Genomic DNA, 21,605 nt, shown 5'->3' with positions numbered 1-21,605 from the left:
GTACTTTCTCTGTATTTTGGTCCTTTTAGAACTTGTCATTGTTTAGAAAGAACTGTGATATTCATATTTTAACATTTTCTACATAAACAAAATACAGCATAAAAAGGTGAGTAAAGATTACACTTATTTTTTAAACTTTTTTTTTTTTTCATTTTATCTTTTAAAGATTTGAACATGTAAGTAAACACACAATCTCAATATCTTAGATGTTCATATATAAAGCATGTTAAACTGAATATGTACAGTATATTGATTAGGAAAGGATATTGTTCACTTCCTGTTGCACACACACACACACACACACACACTGCTTCCCTTGATTTAACCTTGGAACATGAGAAATTTCCAATACAAGTATTATTTGAGCTTGAGCAGTACAATGTGTGACGATGATGCAGAATAATATGGGCACAATTTAGGCACATGCATGATGACAGCAGATAATATAAAAACATTTTTTTCAATGTAAAGAATGCCGTAAAATGCTTCTAGGAAAAGAGAGAAAATGTAAGAGAATGGATGAAGGCAGGGCAAAGGGTAAAGACTGAAAGACACAGGAGATGAAAGACACACAAACATAACAGATAATCAAAGAAAGAACAAAGAGAAGCTAGATTTTCCTGAAGGAAACAGCAGGGCTTGCAAGATAGCAAAGCATGGAGATTTCAGGTAAAGTACGTTTAAGTAATGTTTTTCAGATTTTACTTCTGTGGAAATTAAATGCAATATTAAAACTGTTTTGTTATTTTCTTGACACTGGCTGTTGGTTATATTTTAAATAGTAGATTTAAATAATAAAATAGTAAGATTAGTAGTAGATAGTTATATAGTTAAATAGTAGAAGTTCATGGGAGAATGTTTTACTTAAATCAAGAGTGAAAAAAAATAAGATATCTTATGTTTACAAACCCAAATTAAATTTCACATATGAAAATTAAAATATCTGCAAAACAAATCTGAATAAAAAATAGTTATATACAGTTTATAAAAATGAAAAAAAAAAAAAAAAAAAAACTAAATGATTAACTATTGTCCCTGTCCAGAAATGTAATAAAAACATCATCAAAGTACTCCATGTGACATCAGAGGGTCAGTTAGAATTTGTTGAAGCATCTAAAATACATTTTGGTCCAAAAAATAACAAAAATGAACTTCTTAAATCAGCATTTTCTTCTTTTCCGGGTCTGCTGATGGGTCTGTATGACGGTGCTGACATGTTTTCTGATGCACCCAATAACAAAGATAATATATGTCAGCAGCGCCGTACGTCAACGGTCACAGCAGTCACACTCACAACAGACCCGGAAGAGAAGAAAATGCTGAAAAAAGTCATTGTTTTTGCTATTTTTGGACCAAAATGTATTTTCGATGCTTCAAAAAATTCTATCTGACCCTCTGATGTCACATGGACTACTTTGATGATGTTTTTCTTACCTTTCTGAACATGGACAGTATACCGTACACACAGCTTCAATGGAGGGACTGAGAGCCAGTGTTGTAGTCGAGACCAGCTCATTCGAGTCCGAGTCCAGATCGAGTCCAGAGAGGGTCGAGTCCGAGTCAAGACCGAGTTCAGAAAGGGTCGAGTCCGAGTCAAGACCGAGACCAGAGAGATTGGGTCTGAGACAAGACCTAAAGAAATCTTCAAGAGTATGTCAAATGTTTGGTGGAAACAATAAAGGGTAAAAGGGCCACATAGTATGTGGTGTAATTTGTATGTAAGGTATGTATGTAAGGTAATTTTATTAGTATTATGAAGTGTTACTTGTCAATATTAAGTGCTCATTTTCACATAACATCGTTGTACCACTATACACATCCATATAACCTTTCTAGTACACATAATATTACTGTACGACTCTATATTGTAATTCTACATAACACTTCTAGTATAAGTAACATTACTGTACCACTATACCTGTAAATGTTCAACTGTAACAGCTTTTACATAACTTTTAACCTTGAAGCTTAACTAATGACTGCTAATATCCTTACAATGTATTGGATTATGTGCACTTTAGATGTTGTGAAGATTACAGATGGGCATAATTACTTTTCAAAAAAATAAGTGAGGAGACCATCCAGCTACCCAACCAAGCATGATGTGGTCTCATGATCAATCCACCCCAACTAAAAACTCTCTCTACTGGCGCAGAGGAAGCGAGGACTGACAACCATTTTATCACTTTCTGTAACAGCAACGGATAATCTAATGCTAATTTCCCTGGATGGTGCGTTTTAATGCAGGGTAAAATACACACTAGTCGAAGTTTTTTTAGTTACGGAGGCAGGAGGGTAACTTAAGGCCGGTGACACACTGGCTGCGTGGCGTCTCTACTGCGTGCCAGAAGCGTGGTGGCTGCTTCGCGTTTTCTGTGTCTTTACACACCAGAAGCGTGCCTGCACGCGTCGCTTGGCGCGCTGCTGCGGCTGTAGGTGACATAGAGGGAGGCCGCCAAAAAAACCAGGCTCTTTATTTTTTTTTATTACAATATCAAATTTATTTTTTTATTTTTTTACACACCTACTGATAAGACACCATCAACAGTATTGACGGCAAAATAGAGTATGTTTGACAGGTGCAATATTTGAAAATCGACCATTATTAATTTATTTTTAAAATTACATTTATATCTGAATTTATGTCAACCTATAGACTTTCAAATATCAAAATGTCATGAATTAATATGTATTTGTGTACAAAATGACATATAAACATATTTTCCTAGTATATTTTGCCTGGAAACGCTTCCAACATGCACGCGTGTCGCGTGAAAAATAGGCGTCGGTTCTATTTCTAGCATGCACGGGTTTTACGAGCGTCTCACGCAGGCAGTCTGCAAGATCTAACCTGTTAACATGGGAGCCGAATTAAAAACGGACACGCCACGCAGCTGAGGCGCTTGCGCCACGCATCCAGTGTGTTGCTGGCCTAACGTCTCACGTCAAAAGAAAATCACCAGTCATTGGATGTGTCAATCATACATCAATTTAAATAAACATTAACATACAGTAATAATCATGAAATATTTGGATTGGGACTCGAGTGGACTCGGGCATAAGTCCGATTCCTAATATGTTCGAGTCCGAGTCAATACCGAGTCAAAATGCACACGAGTCCATGACAAGACCGAGACCATTAAAATACGGTCTCGAGACCGAGTCCAAGACCGAGTCCGAGTCTCGAGTACTCAACACTGCTGAGAGCTCTCGGACTAAATCTAAAATATCTTAAACTGTGTTCAGAAGATGAACGGAGGTCTCATAGGTTTGGAACGACATGAGGGTGAGTCATTAATGACATAATTTTCATTTTTGGGTGAACTAAGTATAAGTATAGAATTCAAACCTACTGCATCAGGTGTCTATAACTTTAGGGGACAGAACAGAACTGCAAGATGTATATCCAGAATTCTGAAAAAAAAAATCTGAATTGTGAGATTTAAATTTGCAATTGTGAGACTGTTATGCATGTAAATGCAAAATCTCATTCTCATTATTGTAACATTGTAATGTTGTCATTACTGTAAATGTGCTACTGTTTATTGCAAATGTAAATGTATAGAGCACTGTCCAACAGTTTTCCCTACAGTTTTCAGAGATGCGTTTTTAAGTAGTTGTTTTGTTCCAGCTGAAATTTGACATTGCTCCTCAAGCAGAGACCCAACCCTCTGCAAATGGACCGTTGGACCCGCTGTCCTTATCTCCTGTCCAGAACCACTCTGAAGCACTTTTGAGCTGATGAGGTCACACACACAATAAACGAGTGAGTGAGCCACAGGGCACACTTACACCAGTTCATTCACATTACTCTACTTTACATTCTCCTCTCCTCTTTCTCCATGCACATTTCTTCCTCTGGGCTTCCTGTCATATGTCTCTTTGCTTTCTTCTCTTCTGTTGCCCTCTGCTCTATTTTTTCTCTTTGCCGCTTTTCTGTCTTCTCACCAGGCATGTTCTCTTTCTTCTTTTTAAAACCGTCACACAGATAATCTGCCCCTCGGGCTCCCATCCTCTTTACTTAGTAGCAGACACACAAATGCACACATGCCACAAACATTCCACAGTCACTGTCTTTTTCCTTAATATTGAAATCTGAAACTCCAACCAGACCAATGGTGAAAATATCACTAGAAAAAATCACACTAAAATCATGCTCACAGGCATCCATCTGCTCCATTCAAAAACATGCTTTCCCATAATCACAGGTCTCGAGTGCTGACCTCTGTGATGCCCTGACCTCACTGTGAAAAAAGACAAGCAGAACACAAGCAATTCAAAAAAAAAAAAAAAAAAGATTTGTTGCTTGTGGGTGGTTTAATTATTGTAGATTGTGTTTGTATGTGTGTATGTGAATTTGAGTTCTGACATCTACTTATGTATGTGATAATATTACTATAATAATTATTATCATAAAACTGCAGGAACAGAAGCACACACTCACTTTTCTGTGTGTTGAAAGGACACAACAAACACAGCTAAAACCTTTTAGTCATAATAATGTGTGCCCCTTAAAAAGAAGCCCATGACATGACACAATGTTGGTATCAGATGGTAATACTTTGATAAATACCATGGTACTGAATGATTACCAGAGTCATATAGCATGACAATACTCAAAGGTACTTCAAATAATATCATGATACACCTTTCATTGCTGTTTTGTTCATGGTGTTAACTGCACAGATTAACAGAAATCAGTTTACCTTTTGCAACAGCTGAGAGCCAGAATACTTGGCCGCAATGGATTTAATTTCTCCACCAAACGCTGAAGCCCAAAGTTTTACACTAGAAAGAAGGAAATGAAATTATGAGGAAATGAATTTGACATAGCAGGTACAAATTCAGGTATGGGAGAAAAGTGCAGTGTGGTGAAAACACTTGCTTAAACTGCATTTTCAAATCATGTATATTTATAATAGATGAAATGTGTATGGTATTCAAGCAAATACATCCTTTAAACTGCATTTGTCCCATCACTCAACTATATGGAGTAAACTTTAAAATCAAAAGGCACTGTTTAAATAAATACATAAATGGGTATTGTGACCTAAAATATTTTGGTTGATTCATTTTGATTCAGTTCATTTTGTAGAGCAGTCTGGGCAACTTGACAAATGGCAAATCTGGGACAAAATGACAATTTAAAATATAAATATTTTCTTTGTCAGTCAATACAGCAAACAATATACAAAGCATCCTATTTTATTTTTAGCCTATCATTAGCACCTACTAATTATATACAATGCATTTGAATTATAAGAAAACTATACTTACACTGACAGGGGAATTCCTTTATGAGATGCACATACTCTGGTTTTGGGTGTAATCCACAGCAAGAGGAAGAATATACAATGCAAAACACACTTCATGATTGCAGTGATGACCAAAGGTTGTGTAGAGATGAATAATTGTCTGTCAACAAACTCAGCTGCCTACTAACACAGCTTGCAACAAATCTATGTATGGATGTGTCGCGTGGAGTGCGTTCAAGTCAGAGATGTAACAAGGGAAGCGCATGAGCGTATTTTTGAAGGAAAGCCGCCGCTGTCATGCTTTATATACTCCAGTCGGTCTGCAGTTTTACTCAAATCAAGTGCGCTGAAAGAGAGATCCGAGGTGAGAGCGGAACGGACCGATGACGCGAGGACGTGTCACGTCTTCTCTTTCGTCCGATTTCTGAGAATCTGCTACTGCCTTTAAAGGAGAATCCGCTATCAAATGATGCCATTCGAATCGATGACGAAATAGTGAACAAAACTCTATCTATCTATCTATCTATCTATCTATCTATCTATCTATCTATCTATCTATCTATCTATCTATCTATCCATCGATTATCTATCTATCTATCTTTGAATGTCTATGCACTACGTTTCTTCCAGCAAATTCTTTCACTGAAAAAATTAAATAAAATAATAATAATAATAATAATCATTATTATTATTATTATTATTATTATTATTATTATTATTATTATATTTAAATTGTAATAATTTATAATTTGATGTGTATCAGCAAACATGACAAAAGTGACAATTATTGGTTAATTGGTAAACTTTTAACTGTAACATAAATTATTAATTCAGGAACAAAACAATCAGTAGCTACTCTGAAATTGTATGCTTTTTAAGTAGCTAGGTACTGCTTTGGAATTCGAACTTTGTAATAGTAAAAAATAAATACATTAACAAATAAATAAAGCCATAGACTATAAGCTGTGTCCCAGTACACAAATTAATTAATTAATTAATTAATTAAAAAATATAAAATAAATATGAACATGTCACGTTATGTTTCATTGGGTAACTGATTTGTCTAGATTATTTAGACTATTTGTAGAATTGTGCTGCCTTTCTGCTAGTAAGTTTAAGGCAGTGTTCGCTTTTTAAGCAAATGTTTTGGTGTCTCACTGTGGGATATTCCCCTTCAGTGCATTCCTCTAGTGATTTTAGTGTAAGAGCCTAAATTTAGTGATTTCAATCTGATCAGTCTGATTATCAGATAGATAATTCCTTCCTATGTTATGGGCAACCAGCAAGGGGCGCCCTGACAATAAAGAACAATCATGAAAGATTTTTTTATTAAACAAACTCTTTGAATAAAATAGTTATACAAATTGGAGGAAGTCATCTGTGTCACAATCTGTGATGGTGCGGATCGAGGAACGAGAGAGAAACATGGAGTACAAAAAATAATCTTTAATCCAAGGAATAACAGGGAAATTACACACAATCCAGCAAGTAGACCCAATAAACACTAACTAAATGGACTGGGGCTTTAAAACACATGATAATGAGGGACTAAGAAGACACACCTGGAATCAAATTAGCCATGAACATGAGGGAGGAAACTGGGTCACAGGGAGCAAAACATACACAGTTGACATATCGTGACATATCGCCTCCCTCCCAGGAGGTGCGTCCGCACACCATGGAAAAACAAAGGGAGGGAAAATCGGTGGAATTAAGTAGGAGGCTTAGGAGGAGGACGGACACCTGGGAGGAGGCTGGCAGACAAAGTCCAGGGAGGAGACGTAGGAAGGAGGAGCCAGGAGGGGCTTGGAGCAGGAGGAGCCCAGCTGGACCGAGGCCACAGCCATAATGTCAACCCATAGTGGAGCAGACAGAGAGAGGAGCCATGGAGGAGTGGCTGCCAATTCCAGGGGGCCAATGGCAGCGGAGCAGCTGGTGGAAAAGCCAGAGGTGGAGACAGAGAGCCAATGAGCCAGGGCGAAGCCTTGGTTCCGGGAGGCCACGGTGGAGCCAGAGTGACCAAGGACTGAGGAGGAGCCGAGGGGATGAAGGTGCCTGATGGAGCCAGAAGTGAGTGAGTGAGTGACATGACGTGACCTTCAGCCAAGTATGGTGACCCATACTCAGAATTTGTGCTCTGCATTTAACCCATCCGAAGTGCACACACACAGAGCAGTGAACACACACACACACACTGTGAACACACACAAGGCGCAGGATGGTCAATGCCAGACCAAGGCAGAGCCAGATGAATGAGGGAGCTCAGGCGGAGTTAGTGGACTGCCGGGCCACAGTGGAGAGGAGGGAACTAGGAGCCATGGTGGAGTCAACTGGTCAATGGGCTGAGGCATAGTCCAGGCCAGAGTGGGCACTGGAGGGCACTCTCTAGGAGTAGGCACTGGAGGGCACTCTGGACTGGACTCTGGAGCTGTAGCCCTCTCCTCTACATTTTGGCACATATGCCGAGCCATTCTCAGCTCACCCTCAGCCGTGGTGCAGGGGGTGGAGCTCCTCTCCGCTTTTACACCATCCGTGGCTTTCTCCTTTGTGGCAGGCGTTGTTGCCAGCTCACATACCTTGACTGTAATCAGGGGCTCTGGCTCCACAAAGATCCTCAGCATTGTCACTCCATGAGGCGATGGCTCATCGGTGGCTACAGGCTCATGCCCTCCATCTTGTGGTGTGCTAAGGCATGCACTCGGGAAGATGGTGGGCTGGGCTCTGGGTCTGGATTTGCACTGGCAATATACTCCTGGGAAACTGGGAGGGAACGGAAATTCATTTCTCACCAATGTCCACTCCACAAAGGCAGCAAATTCCGCTCAAGGAATTCAAACAAAGGCGCTATGCAGCCAGACCTCCAGCTCTTGTAGCAGATGCTAACGAGAGGCTGCCTCCACCAGTGATGCAGGCCATGTTGCAAATAAATGTTTTGGTAAAGTGCTAAAAGGCAGGCTGTTTGTTGCTAGAAGTTGTTAAACGATGTTGTGACACAAAAGGATTTAGATGTCATTTTTGTAATCACGTTGCAAAGCTGCATAGAAAACACAATGAAATTACTCAGAATTTCTTAATTTCACTAACATTTGCATATATTTTAAATTACACATTTCACTCAGATAAACAAATGAAAACGATTAATTTTCGAGAAAATAAGTTCAACTATTTACCTAAATGATTAACTATAATAGGCAGAGACTAAGATGTATCATAGAGAAACTATTATTATCGAACAAGTCCATATAGCAACTTAATTCACATGTGATGTGCATATTGCTAGGCACCTCTCTCCAAGTCTTTAGCTGATGTACCACTTGGCTTACTTTTCAATACTTTCTTCTTTGTGTGGTTAAGAGGAAAATGTATGTCATTTTAGCATTTTATCACTTTTTAAAATATTCTAAATTTCCAAACACATGTTTAAATAGCTACGTTTGTAGATATGTGCTTTGGAAAACAAGTTGCTGGTGTAGTCCAAGAATTTGCTAAATCTGGCAACAACATTGCTAAATTGGAAACACTGCAGGCTACTCAGTCATTTCAGCATTTCCTGTCAAACGTCACAAGCCACTCCCCTTTCCCACAGCCTACAGCTAAAGCTGTTAAAGAAAGCAATTAGGCTGCCTCCACTTGCAACACAAGCCCTTACATCTCAGTGTCCACTGCTACTTTTAAACCATATATCAGGCATATCAGGCTGACCTGCTAAACGACCTGGATAAAGGTGAGGGCCTTTCTCCCGATGAGGTAACTGAGTTACGGCACAACACGGATCTCACTCTGTGTGCTACTAAGCAGGCAACCTCTGCTATGGGCAGGTCCATGGTGGCTATGGTAGTAACGGAGAGACATCTGTGGGTGAACCTGGCAGATTTCGGGAAGAAAGAGAGGGGCTTTCTTCTTGATGCTCCAGTTTCGCATTCTGAACTTTTTGATACCTCCGTCGAGACAGTGGTTAAGAAGTTCAGTGAGGCAAAGGTGTGCTCAGTGGTCTTCAAATCCTTCATTCCACGAACCTCCAGGTCTGTGCCCAAACAACACAGGAGTCATGGCTCATCTCAATCTGAGGATCAGAGTTTGTGCACTTTCTAACATCCACATAGAGGTAGGTGTGAATGCTAAGATTTTCTGAAATCCTCTATGGTAAATGTTATGCATTATTAGCCTCATTCCCTTTATCTAAGGGTTATTGTGAGTGTTGTTGTTATTGTGAGCATGGTGCTTCTTTTTGAGCGCTCATGCTGTACGTCAAGCTCCCTCTCATTTGACAGCTGGGTGTTATTCTTCCAACTAGCCATCCAGCATTGAATATGCCACCACTGAGAGCCCGGTGTGGGGCTACCTCAGCTAGATATTTCACTGCTAGCCATTCTAGCATTTTACCATAGATTTGTCACGGTTCAGGGTGCTTCATCGGCTTCCCTGTTGTCTGTGTGCTGTCATTTTCTGCAGCTCGTGACCTGGGCTGATACATCGGCGCTGGTGTGTGCAGATCACGAGCTGATTGCCCTCACCTGTCGCTTGTTCCCATTCTCCCATATATTCCCTGCTGTGTCTGTCCCTTGTTGTCAGTAGATTTTGTGTTGTCATTGTGATTGTGCTTGTGCTGTGTGTCCGTTTCCTTACCTTTTGGCTGCTGTGCTCAGGACGCATAGACAAGGAATTCTTGCGGTTAGCCATTTGCCCTAGATCCTCAATCTCGTTTTCCCCGTCCCGATGGGCATTGCACCAGAGGTGGTCTCCACAGCCTTTGTCCACAGGTATCTGTACGGACAGCTCTGGAGTTGTTTTTCACTTTGGATTATTTTTGGATTTTTTATTATTGTACCCAATAAACTGTTGCACGTATCCTCTGAGTCCTTTCTAGAGTCCTGTATGGTGAGGGCTTTTTGCGGCAGCTTCATGCCCTTTCTTCAGTTGGTTCCATCTTGGACACCACTCCACCTATGTATCCTCTAGATACATGCTTTAACATGGTCTTGCTACTAGGGTTCTATTGAGACAGATCTTCCAGTAAGCTTATGCAGAATAAGTGGTAGCCTCTGTGTGACAGGCCAAGACTTAGTATAATTGTAGGCTCTAAGTTGTATCCCCTTAAAGGAATCTTTCCTGATTCCAAGCCTTGAGCTCTACCACTAGCCCAGTAGTCCGGCCCTAGCAGGTAAGTTTTTGCGGTATGTAGCCTAGGCCTTTGGCCATAGGGGATAATGTCACGGACAGCCATCTAACATCCCTGGGGCAACACCCGTGGCTATGGTAGAGTTGGTACTTAGTGCTCGCCATGGTTTTCTGGCATGCACTCCCCTCATCATGGTGGCTTAGGTATACCATTCTCCAAAGCAACCCCTAGAGGATGCAGTTCAAATTTACCTTACCAGTTTACGTATGTAACCATGTTTTCCTAAGTAGGGATGAGACACTGTGTCCTCTAGGTTTTTCTGCCATGCTTCAGATGCAAGCTTCAGATGAAGATGTGGATGACGTTCTTTTGGCACCTATTTATACTATAGTTGCTCCGCTAGTGACGTCATGGGCTGTTGCCAGACAACAAGTTGTAGGTGTTTTTTGAATGTATGTTTCAGACACGGGTCACAACGAGGTGTTCCCAATAGCGATCCCTAGAAGATGCAGTGTTAGTGCATTAGCCAGTACTATCTGATGCTGTGGGTTGCTCCTGTCAAGAAGCAGTGTGAGCCCTTCAAATCTGGCATCCCAAATCTTGCTGCGTAGTCCATTGGCTAGCTGCTCCTGTTGGAGGCAGTACAGACCCCCAGTCGGATAGCCTAAAACGGATCATCTATTGGTCAGTAAGGCTAACTCACCTGACGCTGTGAGCTGCTCCCATCAAGAAGTGACATGAGCCCTCCTGGGGTTAGTTTCCCAAAAACAACTATGGTCACATGTTGTGTCATTACCAATAGAGTTCAATGGAACTTACCTCTATAGTTAGCTAATGATGCTTTTGGGAAATGCACTCCTGATCGGATTTCCCAAATCCTCGTTCATCGGCTGGTTGGCCCTGTCCGCCCAGCCCCATGAGCTTCTCTCTACAGAGTTTGCCTGGGCCTTCCTGTTCAAAATACTAAGCTTCATCCTGAAATGACAGCACGTAAAATTTCGGTGCTCATTTTGGGGGGTTTAAGGCGGGCGTACACGGTGTGAATTCGGATGGTCGGAAGATCATTTGTCCACGCACACGGCAAGAGTGAGTTTATCTGAAAATCGTACGGACGAGATGATATACGACATGATTTTACAACCTGCGAATTCCAGAAACAATCGCACAAAGTCGATAGACGCGTTCGACTTGAAGCACCACTGCACGCACAGAAGGATCACTGTATGACATTAAAGTACCGCGAGAGTGATAAGAGAGCACACATATCCAATGCATTCGAATCGCTCTCGTGGTACTTTAATGTCATACAGGTGATCATTCTATGAAGCGCTGCTTCAAGTGTAACGCGCCTAATATAACTGCTCCCCATCTCTCATAACTGCATATAAAATACTGATACGAGCCGTGACTGTTTCCTACACGTACAGGTTATTTTTCAGCAATAGGAACTTGGGACGTTTGTTTACCCTGTGTCTGTGTTACAATGTAAACATGGTTTGTGAGGACAATTCCTGTGCCCTCGTAAACCAAATGGCTTTAAAATTTAAACATGCATTTTCCGTCATGGATAGAGGTAGTGTATGGGGATAAACAGTATAGAATACCGTTACATTTATGGAGAGTCCCTGTAAACTACATATGCGTGTGTGAGAGAGAACGAGAGAGAACTAAAAAGGCATTGGAATACGTTGCTAGAAACATACAGCGATCACTGTTCCTGTCAGACTTCACCGAGTTTATCCTCCCACATTCGCCGTGGCGCTGCCGTCTTCGTCTTCTGTGGTTTTCCTAGTTCGTGATTGGTCAACTTCAGATAAATCAACAAATCGGCTCGTTCAACCGCACAAATGACACGAATTCAAACCGATAGCTCACAAACTTTTTAGACATGTTTAAAAATGATTGGGAGGTCGGGAAGTGCTCGTAAGCCACTCTGCTCAGCTCATAGTTCATCGCAAATGATACGAGCCGCAACCATACGAGCATACGCGATTTCCACTCGATTGAAAAAAATCGCATGCGAACTCGTACGACAGCAAAAATCGCACCGTGTACGCCCGCCTTTAGTCAAATCATCGGGCAGCTGTCCTTTGCTCAATTGCTTTTTGGGGGGTTCTCTGGGATCTGTACTCCCCTTGGACAGCACACCAAATAAGCATAACCTTGACTCTATTTATTTTATGTAAGTTTGAATTCATGAAATTATGTTTTATTAACAAATTTCAGAAGGAGCATATTCAGATAACCTGATTAAAACGAGAGGAGCACAATCAGTAATCAACCTAATTAATAGGTGTATATATACACAGCAGATTTAACTCTGTTCCTCAACAGTTTTCCAGCATCCCTCCACCACCGCATCTCAACTATTTCTATCCTAATCCATGTGAGGGTACTCTGGGTTCGGGCCAAAATTCCAAGCTCTGAGCCCTCTTCTCAGACAGCACACAAAATAAGCATGATCTTGACTCTGTTTATTATATGTAAGTTTGATCTCATTAATTACACAGGTGCATAAAAAAAATTGAAAAATCATGAAAAAGGTCTTTTTTGTTATTTAATTAAAAAAGCAAAATAAAAAATTCAGTATATCAAAAAAAAAAAAGCATGCTTAGTTTGATTAATTTTGAGTATAAATAATGGGTACCTAGCGGGTTAGTTTAGAACATGCAACCACAATTATGGGAAAGACTACTGACTTGACAGTTGTCCAGAAGACAATCATCAGCAGACGTACCCCTCCACAAGAAGGGTAAGCCACAGAAGGTCATTGCTGAAAGGGCTGGCTGTTCACAGAGTGTGTATCAAAATATATTCATAGAAAGTTGACTGGAAGGAGAAAGTGTGGTAGGAAAAGGTGCACAAGCAACAGGGATGGCCACAGCCTTGTCAGGAAAAGATGATTCAAGAACCTCTGAGAGCTTCACAAGGAGTGGAGTGTCACCACGCTCAGACATCTTAAAGAAAAGGGCTACAGCTGTCACATTTCGAGAACCAAGCCAATCCTGAACCAGAAATGTTTCACCTGGGGTAAGGAGAAAAAGAACTAGACTGTTGCTCAGTGATCCACAGTCCTCTTTTCAGATGAAAGTAAATGTAGCATTTCATTTGGAAATCAAAGTCTGGAGTCTGGAGTCTGGAGGATGACTGGAGAGGCAGAGTATCCAAAGTCCAGTGTGAAGTCAGTGATGACTTGGGTGCCGTGACGTCTGCTGGTTTTGGCCCATTGTGTTTTATCAAGTCCAAAGTCAATGCAGCCATCTACCAGGAGATTTTGAAGCACTTTATGCTTCCATCTGCTGAAAGCTTTATGGAGATGCTTATTTAATTTTGCTGCAGGACTGACAAAATGTGCCCTTTAGATCTAAAACATACTGGGCTATTAGAAATTCAGCAGCAAGGATTAATAAAGCATAAACAATAACAATTAAGTATTGGACAGAATTTTTTGCAAACTCTGGTTTTTATATAGTTGTGTTTGCCATATTTGTTGGCTTAATTCTAAAATTATTAAACAATTACAAATAATAATAAAAAGGAAAAATTCAACAAATAAGAAAAACTGATAAAATACAGATAAATAAATGATAGAGCTTGGCTTAATGAAAAAAAAATGGCTTAATGAATATTAAATTGGTAACACTTTATTTTAAGGACCAATTCTCACTGTTAACTAATTGATTATTAGCATGCATATTGGCTGTTTATTGATACCTATAAACCCCATATTAATGCTTTAATCTGTATGACCATATTTTACTTCCCTTAAAGGGGTCATATGATGTGATTTGGTGCATAAAGAAGATCTGGAAAGTTTCAAAGACTAAAGTCTCAAATCCAAAGAGAATTTTTTTATCAAAGTTAAGACTCTGCCATGCCCCCCTAAAATGGCTCGTTCTAACATGCCCCCACATGTCTACATCACTATGTGGAAATATTTGCGCTATGGGGCCCAAATGTTCATGCAAAGAAAGAAGGCGTAGTTTCAGTAACACAGTGTTGAAGCAGTCATGTCAGGGAGATGTGTGTGTATCTAGGCGAAAGCAAAAGCACTTTATTTGGCCTTCCGAAAGTAGATGGACTCTAAAGTAGGAATCTAAAGATTACTAACAACAGAACAGCAACGCATTTTATGGATGATCGTTTTGTGAACCTAGGAGAGGAGGTCATTCTGACTTTGAAATGACAATCTGGTGTTTCTGAATCTGAATCAGCTACTGGAAGTATGTTTTGTTATTAGTTTAAGTATTTACTATTGAATGTTAAAATGCGGATGTGACGAGTGATGTGGGAACGAGCGAGGCCGGTAGAGTGATTGGGAAATGAACGACACCTGCGACCAGACATGGGGACTTGTGACTTGGTGACTTGGACTCAAGTCGCTATTTTTATGACTTGAGACTTGACTTGGACTTGGAAGTTAAAGACTCGGGACTTGACTTGACTTGAGAGACGATGACTTGAATGACTTGAATGACTTGAGTGTTAATCACACCATGTTTTCAGTTTAAATATAAAATATATAAATTATTTTTAAAAATAAGGTTGATTACTCAGCTGGAGCGCAGGCTGAGAATAGCGTCGCGACTGGATCAGGACACTATCATCAGTCATGTCCTCTCTACCTTACGCACACCACGCCCACTTAGATCAGATATCACATCACATCAACATGTCAGCCTGAGGGTTACCGACGGTCATCGCTTTTGTCTTCAATAATTCGCGCCGAAAACATGTGGAAAACGCTGGGTGCGCCGCTTTCTCCTTCTTTCCAAAGCGCTCGGGCAGTTGCCATAGACAGTAAAAGAAATGGACACAGCGACCCCATTGGAACTCAATTGAGACAAGTGAAGCCCATTTTTAGCGTTTTTTAGCACTTCTGTTTCTGAACTGGGGAGTTCTTTGTCGTGAGTGAGCAGGAGTAAGTATTCTGATTAATTATTTTGTATAGTATTTTAAAATGTTACGCCAGTACGCCATATTAAGTTAATTGCCTGCAAGCTTCTCCTCCTGTCTGTACGGTAATGCGACAGAGAGTCGAGTGGTTATGACGCAATCGTTAGCCTATTTTTTACAAAAACTGTTTATACGGGGCCATATTGTAACATAGAAGGTAATGGAGCCCTTTATACATTGTCGTGTATCTTTAGAAATAAATAATGGACAAACAGAGTCTTTAAACGCCTCAGATGTAAAGTTATTCGCTTTCAAAGTGATGCCAAAATGAATGGGAGTCAATGGGAATGCTAACGCAAGTGAAGTTCTGCTAAAAGATGGCAGCCCCCACCCGACTTCAACTTCCGGTCGAGTTCCTTGCCGCCTGGCAGTTGCGCCCCGAGGCGTCTGCCATTGCTAAGCAACCATGACGAGCTCCGTGACGTGCCTCTCCATGAAGACGCGGAAATTTCAGCAAAGGATAAATGGTTTGCAGCTCTAAAAATCGCTTGCAGTAGCTATGCTACTAAATTTATTTCAAAATGGCAATCCATATACAGCTATGATCAGCTGTTCCTTCATCTTGGCTGAGCTTTCAACGTTGTTACTGGAAAGGATGAAGCTGGTTGGTTAGTTCTTGTCACATGACCTGTGGTGCGCTTGTGGCTCTCTGAAAAGTTGAGATGTTTTTAACTCGATGCGGTGCGGACGCGCCTGGAAAAAACGAGCACGTCGCGACCGTGTTCCTTCCATTATGAGCGCGCATACCGTGTGCCTACGTTGGAAATAACGAACTTGCGCGCGCAAAATTCGTGCTATGTGAACGCCCCCTTACGATCCGCTAGCAGGCCGTCAAAAAAACGCGTTCCAAAAAACGCTAGGGCTGGGCTAAGGGGGCTTAAGCCCCGAACATTTTGTTACCTTGTCTTTCTCATAGAGCAAAACAGTTAATCAGAAAAACAAATGTGATTAAGACTACAGCTGCCGCGATTGCCTAATCATGAGAAGTGCATATTACAGTTATATATATATATACAGTGGGGCTCGAAAGTTTGGGCACCCTTTGCAGAATCTGTGAAAATGTAAGTAATTTAAAAAAAATAAGAGAGATCATACTAAATGCATGTTATATTTTATTTAGTACTGTCCTGAGTAAGATATTGTACATAAAAGATATTAACATTTAGTCCACAAGACAAAAAAAAAAATGCTGAAATTATTAAAATAACCCCACTCAAAAGTTTGGGAACCCTTGGTTCTTAGTACTGTGTGGTCACATGATGATCCTCGACTGTCTTTCTGTTTTGTGATGGTTGTGCATGAGTCCCTTGTTTGTTCTGAACAGTTAAACTGAGCAGCGTTCTTCAGAAATATCTTTAAGGTCCTGCAGATTTTTCAGTTTACCAGCATCTTTGCATATTTGAACCCTTTCAAGCAGTGACTTTATGATTTTTAGACACATCTTATCTCACTGAGGACATTTGAGGGACTCAAACACAACTATTTAAAAAGATTCAAACATTCAATGATGCTCCAGAAGGAAACAAGATGCATTAAGAGCTGGGGGTGAAAACTTTTGAACACGATGAAGATGGCCAAATTTGTCTTATTTTGTTGAAATATAATTTTTTTCCATTTAGTTCTGCCCTTCGTAAGCAACAGAAGATACTTTTATGTTTCCCGGTACACAAATTAAGTACAATTTACCTTGATCTTCAAATTCTGAAAGTTTTCACCCCCCAGCTCTTAATGCATCTTGTTTCCTTCTGGAGCATCAGTGAACGTTTGAACTTTTTTTAATAGTTGTGTTTGAGTCCCTCAAATGTCCTCAGTCTGAAAAGATGCATCTCAAAATCATAAAGTCACTGCTGGAAAGGGTTCAAATATGCAAAGATGCTGGTAAACTGAAGAAACTGCAGGACCTTAAAGATGTTTCTGAAGAACGCTGCTCAGTTTAACTGTTCACAACAAACAAGGGACTCATGCACAACCATCACAAAACAGAAAGACAGTCATGGATCATCAGGTAACAGAACACAGTACTAAGAACCAAGGGTTCCCAAACTTTTGAGTGGGGTTATTTTAATAATTTCAGCATTTTTTTTTTTTTTTTTTTGTCTTGTGGACTAAATGTTAAAATATTTTATGTACAATATCTTACTCAGGACAGTACTAAATAAAGTATAACATGCATTTAGTATGATCTGTCTTATTTTTTGAAAATTACTCGCATTTTCACCGATTCTGCAAAGGGTGCCCAAACTTTCGAGAAATGTAACAAATTTTAATGTTGTATGTAAACTGTGTTTGAGAGAGAGAGAGAGAGGTGTTCAGAGAGGAGTCTGTTGGATGTTTAGCTTTTATTTGTTTTATGGACTCAATGTTGAAAATGTAAAACATTTCAAACACTGTTGGCAGAAGTGAAAAATAAATAATTTTATGAAGTTACAATTTTGTTTGATTCCATGATGTATTTTACTGAACATGAGTATTTACAATGCAAATCCGAATTATTTTAATTTACTGACAGTTACTTATATCTTGTCTTTTAACTTTATTAAGATCAGATTCTGCAGGTAAAATTACAATAATAAGGTGACTTGACTTGACTTGACTTGACTTACTACAGGACTTGACTTGACTTGACTTGACTTGACTTGACATAGCTTGTGACTTGACTTGCCCAAGAAAAAAATACTTGGGACTTACTTGAGACTTGAAGGTTAAGACTTGAGACTTACCTGAGACTTGCACATGTGTGACTTGGTCCCATCTCTGGCTGCGTCTCGAGTCCCACAGAGGAGATGGAAGGATATAAAACTGGAGCGACGACCGTAAAGGACGAGAGAGGACCAGGCCTGGGCAATATTTTATGTTTGCTTTTTATTTTGTGCGCACCAGTCATCCGTGAGGGATGTGTTTATTGTGTTTATTTTTGTCATTAAAGTTTCATTTTGATTGTGCGCCGGTTCCCACCTCCTTCTTCCCAATGACTATGGAGATTTTATTATTACAGTGGTGCCGAAGCCCGGGAGAAGGAGGGACGCGCTGCTGAAGATCCCTCGCCGCTGTGGTGAATCCGCGGTGCCATCGAGCAGGCGAGGAGGGTGCCGCCATGGACGCTCGAGGCGGTGGACTGGAGTGAGTTGCCGGGGACGGGCGAGCTCACTGCCGGCCGCCCGTGATGTGGAGGGGCGGTTGCCATCCGTGAGGGAGCGGAGGAGTCGGCGCCGTTCGCCAGGGGGCCGGAGCCTGCTGCCATCCGCCGGAAAGGGGAGGAGCAGGGAACGGGGGACTCCTGCCAGCTGTCCAAAACCAGAGGAGCTGTCCCTGTCCACCGGGCGGCGGAGGAGTGTTGTGCCGTCCGCCGAGGGCTGTCCAGTGCCACTGCCAGGCACCGCGGAGGAGATCACCCAGCTAGTGGAGGGCCGAGCAGCAGGGCGTCTGGGAACCAGTATTTTTTTTTTTATTTCCTCTCTCCCCTCTCTCGTCTCTGTCGCTCCTCCTTCCATCTCCTTTTCTCTCGCCTCGTCTTTCCTACCACCAGGTTCCCGCAGGTCCCCGTGAGCGGTCCCCCCCGGAGGGAGGGGGGGGAGTAGAGCGCAGTCTTGGGAGTACCCCCCGGCCTGCGAGGGGTGATGGGGGTGTGTGACGAGTGGGGCTGGGCCGAGAGATGTGGGAACGAGCGAGGCCGGTAGAGTGATTGGGAAATGAACGACACCTGTGACCCACTATCGGTCTCGAGTCCCACAGAGGAGATGGAAGGATATAAAACTGGAGCGACGACCGTAAAGGACGAGAGAGGACCAGGCCTGGGCAATATTTTATGTTTGCTTTTTATTTTGTGCACACCAGTCGTCCGTGAGGGGCTGGTGCACTGTTTTGTGTTTATTTTTGTCATTAAAGTTTCATTTTTATTGTGCGCCGGTTCCCGGCTCTTTTTTCCAATGCGGAGGTTTGCGTGTCATGTGTGCATGATAGAGAGAGACAGGGTCACACAGAGGACTCAGTTGTCTTAAACATACAGTACGTAGCTTGTGCACTGCAAAGACATACGAGCATTATCAGTGTGTCTGTCATGCCACTCTGTTCCTCTTTTGGGCTGGTATCGCTAGTCTGTGCCCAGGTGCAATAATTGCAGTTTAACGATCCGTGGTGGTCTGTAGACCAGTGGGTTCAGTCAGCTTCCAGAAGAGACATGCAGTTGCAGGAGTTGTCATCGTCTGGGTCTGGGTCTGGTCATTCCTGTTGAACATTCCACTACTTTTGGATGGGGTAGCTATGAGCTGGAGAGTGTGCAGACATCTTGTGCACCAGACTGGTACAGCAGAAACTTGACCAATGTCTCCTACATCATGTGTTACTTTCTTCTGTACTTTGCACTTCCTTTCCCTGTCATTGGCATCCCCTACACTTTCCTCCTGCACCCTACGGCAGGTAGGAAACTCAGGAAAGCTACAAAGGACTAGGGATGATTTCATGTTGATAGAGCAGTAGTAGAGGAAGTAGTTGTTATTTTACATACCTGTATTTGTCTCTATTAGAAATTTTGGCATTATGGGATCAGGTATCATTTCTCACTATTAAGTAGTTGCTTATTAGCATGCATATTGTTAGCATATAGGCTGTTTATTAGTACTTATAAACATATAATAATGTCTTATTTTGCATGGTTGTATTTTAGATCCCTTAATCCATCCATCAAACCTAAACTTAACATTCACCAACTTACTAACTAGTAATGAACAGTAAATCAGGAGTTTATTGAAGCAAATGTCATAATTAATAGTGAGAACTGGTTCCTACACTAAAGTGTAGGTATCACTTTTTTGTTACATAACTAACTTGTCCGCGTTAAAAATGGGACAGGAATTTCACAATGGATTTTTTTTTTTTTTTTCTTTCTTTTTTGTTATCCACAAAATTTTTTGCCTCTTCATGCCAAATTTACTGCATTGTCCTATGATGGGGAAGACAGATTCCACTCATAGAAGGCCACAGTCTTCAGTAGAGTTTAGTTGAAGTCAAAAAATCTCACTCTTCAACCATCGATCATTAAAAGGAAACTGTAAAATGTAAATGCATTAACAGATTACTTTCAATATACTATGAGTAGCTCCTGAAGATCCTACTTCATTCAGCAGTAGGATGTGTGTTAAATATCATTATAGTAATATATATATATAAATTTCGTAACAATTACATTGCTCAACATCCATGTGAAAACAAACCTAGAAAGAGAGATGAAAGATTCTTAGTGCTTTCCAGGAAATTGTTCATGGTTTATGTTCACGGGAGAGCAGACCACAAGCAGAGCATGTGTTGTCTTTTTCATTTACTTAAAGCAAAATACAAAGATAAAATGAGACAAATCAGGAGGAAAATAATGCAGTGGACTGAAAAGAGCTATTCTATAGATATTGTTGTTATATCACATGACATTAATAATATACCAAATGTAACATTTTCTTTGTGACTTCGGAAAACTGTAAACTACTGAAAATGTATGGCCCATTCAGTCGGATAAAGATTATGTGTAGGTTAATTGTCTGATTTGAAATGAATTGCTGCAGTCTTTTAAAAAGAACTTCCCTACTGGAAGTGCCCCCATTAATCAAAAGACAGTTGGCTTGATAGGAAAAAGAGGGAGAGACTTACCTAAAAAAAGGTCTGCATGTTTTGCTTTATAATAAGCAGAGGATGCTATTTAATATTTTTCAACTTCAGTTTTAAGTAAACTTTAGATTTTCTTTTTACTGTTCTTCCTCTGGATTCAGGAGGTTTGCATGTTTGTACGACCTACTGAAAATGTCAGAGGGAGGAAGCACTGCCAGGGCAGAGACCCAGCTGGCCTGTGTGGTGGTTGTCATGGTGATGTCCTTCCTGCTCACCTGGCTGCCCAGTGCTGCATTTGCACACTCTGTGTGATCTTAGACCTGAACCTTTACCTTGAACCGGTGATCGCCACCGTTCCCATGTATCTGGCCAAGAGCAGCACAGTTTTCAACCCCATAATCTACTGTAAATATTCTTGAACAGACTAGCGATGGGAAGTTTAGATCATTTTACTGACTCTGGCCTTTGAGTCTTGTTCAGCGAAATGAATAAAACTTTTTCCGAGTCATTTCGTTCATTTTTATCAAAATATAATTAAAATACTAAGTGTTACTTCCCTAACATGTCTACTAGTACTTACGCAAACATTGATCACACTACAAACAATACAAAACTATAATGCTATAATAAACTGAAAAGATGAATTCATTGTTTACCAGCTCAGCAAATAACATTCAGCT

The 21,605-nt window shown here is 40.8% G+C and overlaps 3 protein-coding genes across 3 annotated transcripts in view; 1 reads left to right on the top strand and 2 right to left on the bottom strand.

The window, feature by feature from the left end:
- Positions 1–5,913, bottom strand: part of cacna2d3a (calcium channel, voltage-dependent, alpha 2/delta subunit 3a) — a 164,227-nt gene extending 158,314 nt beyond the window's left edge. The window contains exons 1-2 of the mRNA XM_052562888.1: positions 5,278–5,913; positions 4,707–4,788 (exon numbers count right to left, since the gene is read on the bottom strand). Coding sequence (XP_052418848.1) covers positions 4,707–4,788; positions 5,278–5,372 — 177 coding nt within the window. The 5' untranslated portion in view covers positions 5,373–5,913. The remainder of the gene's footprint in view (positions 1–4,706; positions 4,789–5,277) is intronic.
- LOC127963166 (uncharacterized) overlaps positions 1–21,605 on the bottom strand; it is a 392,897-nt gene that overhangs the window by 20,574 nt on the left and 350,718 nt on the right. The window lies entirely within an intron of this gene.
- parapinopsina (parapinopsin a) lies at positions 9,087–21,344 on the top strand. The gene is given in 5 exon segments (XM_052563171.1): positions 9,087–9,330; positions 19,337–19,567; positions 19,570–19,746; positions 21,125–21,225; positions 21,228–21,344. Coding segments are annotated over 5 exon segments (870 nt in total).

This window comes from Carassius gibelio, chromosome B8, assembly GCF_023724105.1.
Source record: "Carassius gibelio isolate Cgi1373 ecotype wild population from Czech Republic chromosome B8, carGib1.2-hapl.c, whole genome shotgun sequence".
Taxonomy (NCBI): domain Eukaryota; kingdom Metazoa; phylum Chordata; class Actinopteri; order Cypriniformes; family Cyprinidae; genus Carassius; species Carassius gibelio.
The sequence above is the reverse complement of the archived record's forward strand: the minus strand, read 5'-3'. Positions and strand labels throughout refer to the sequence as shown.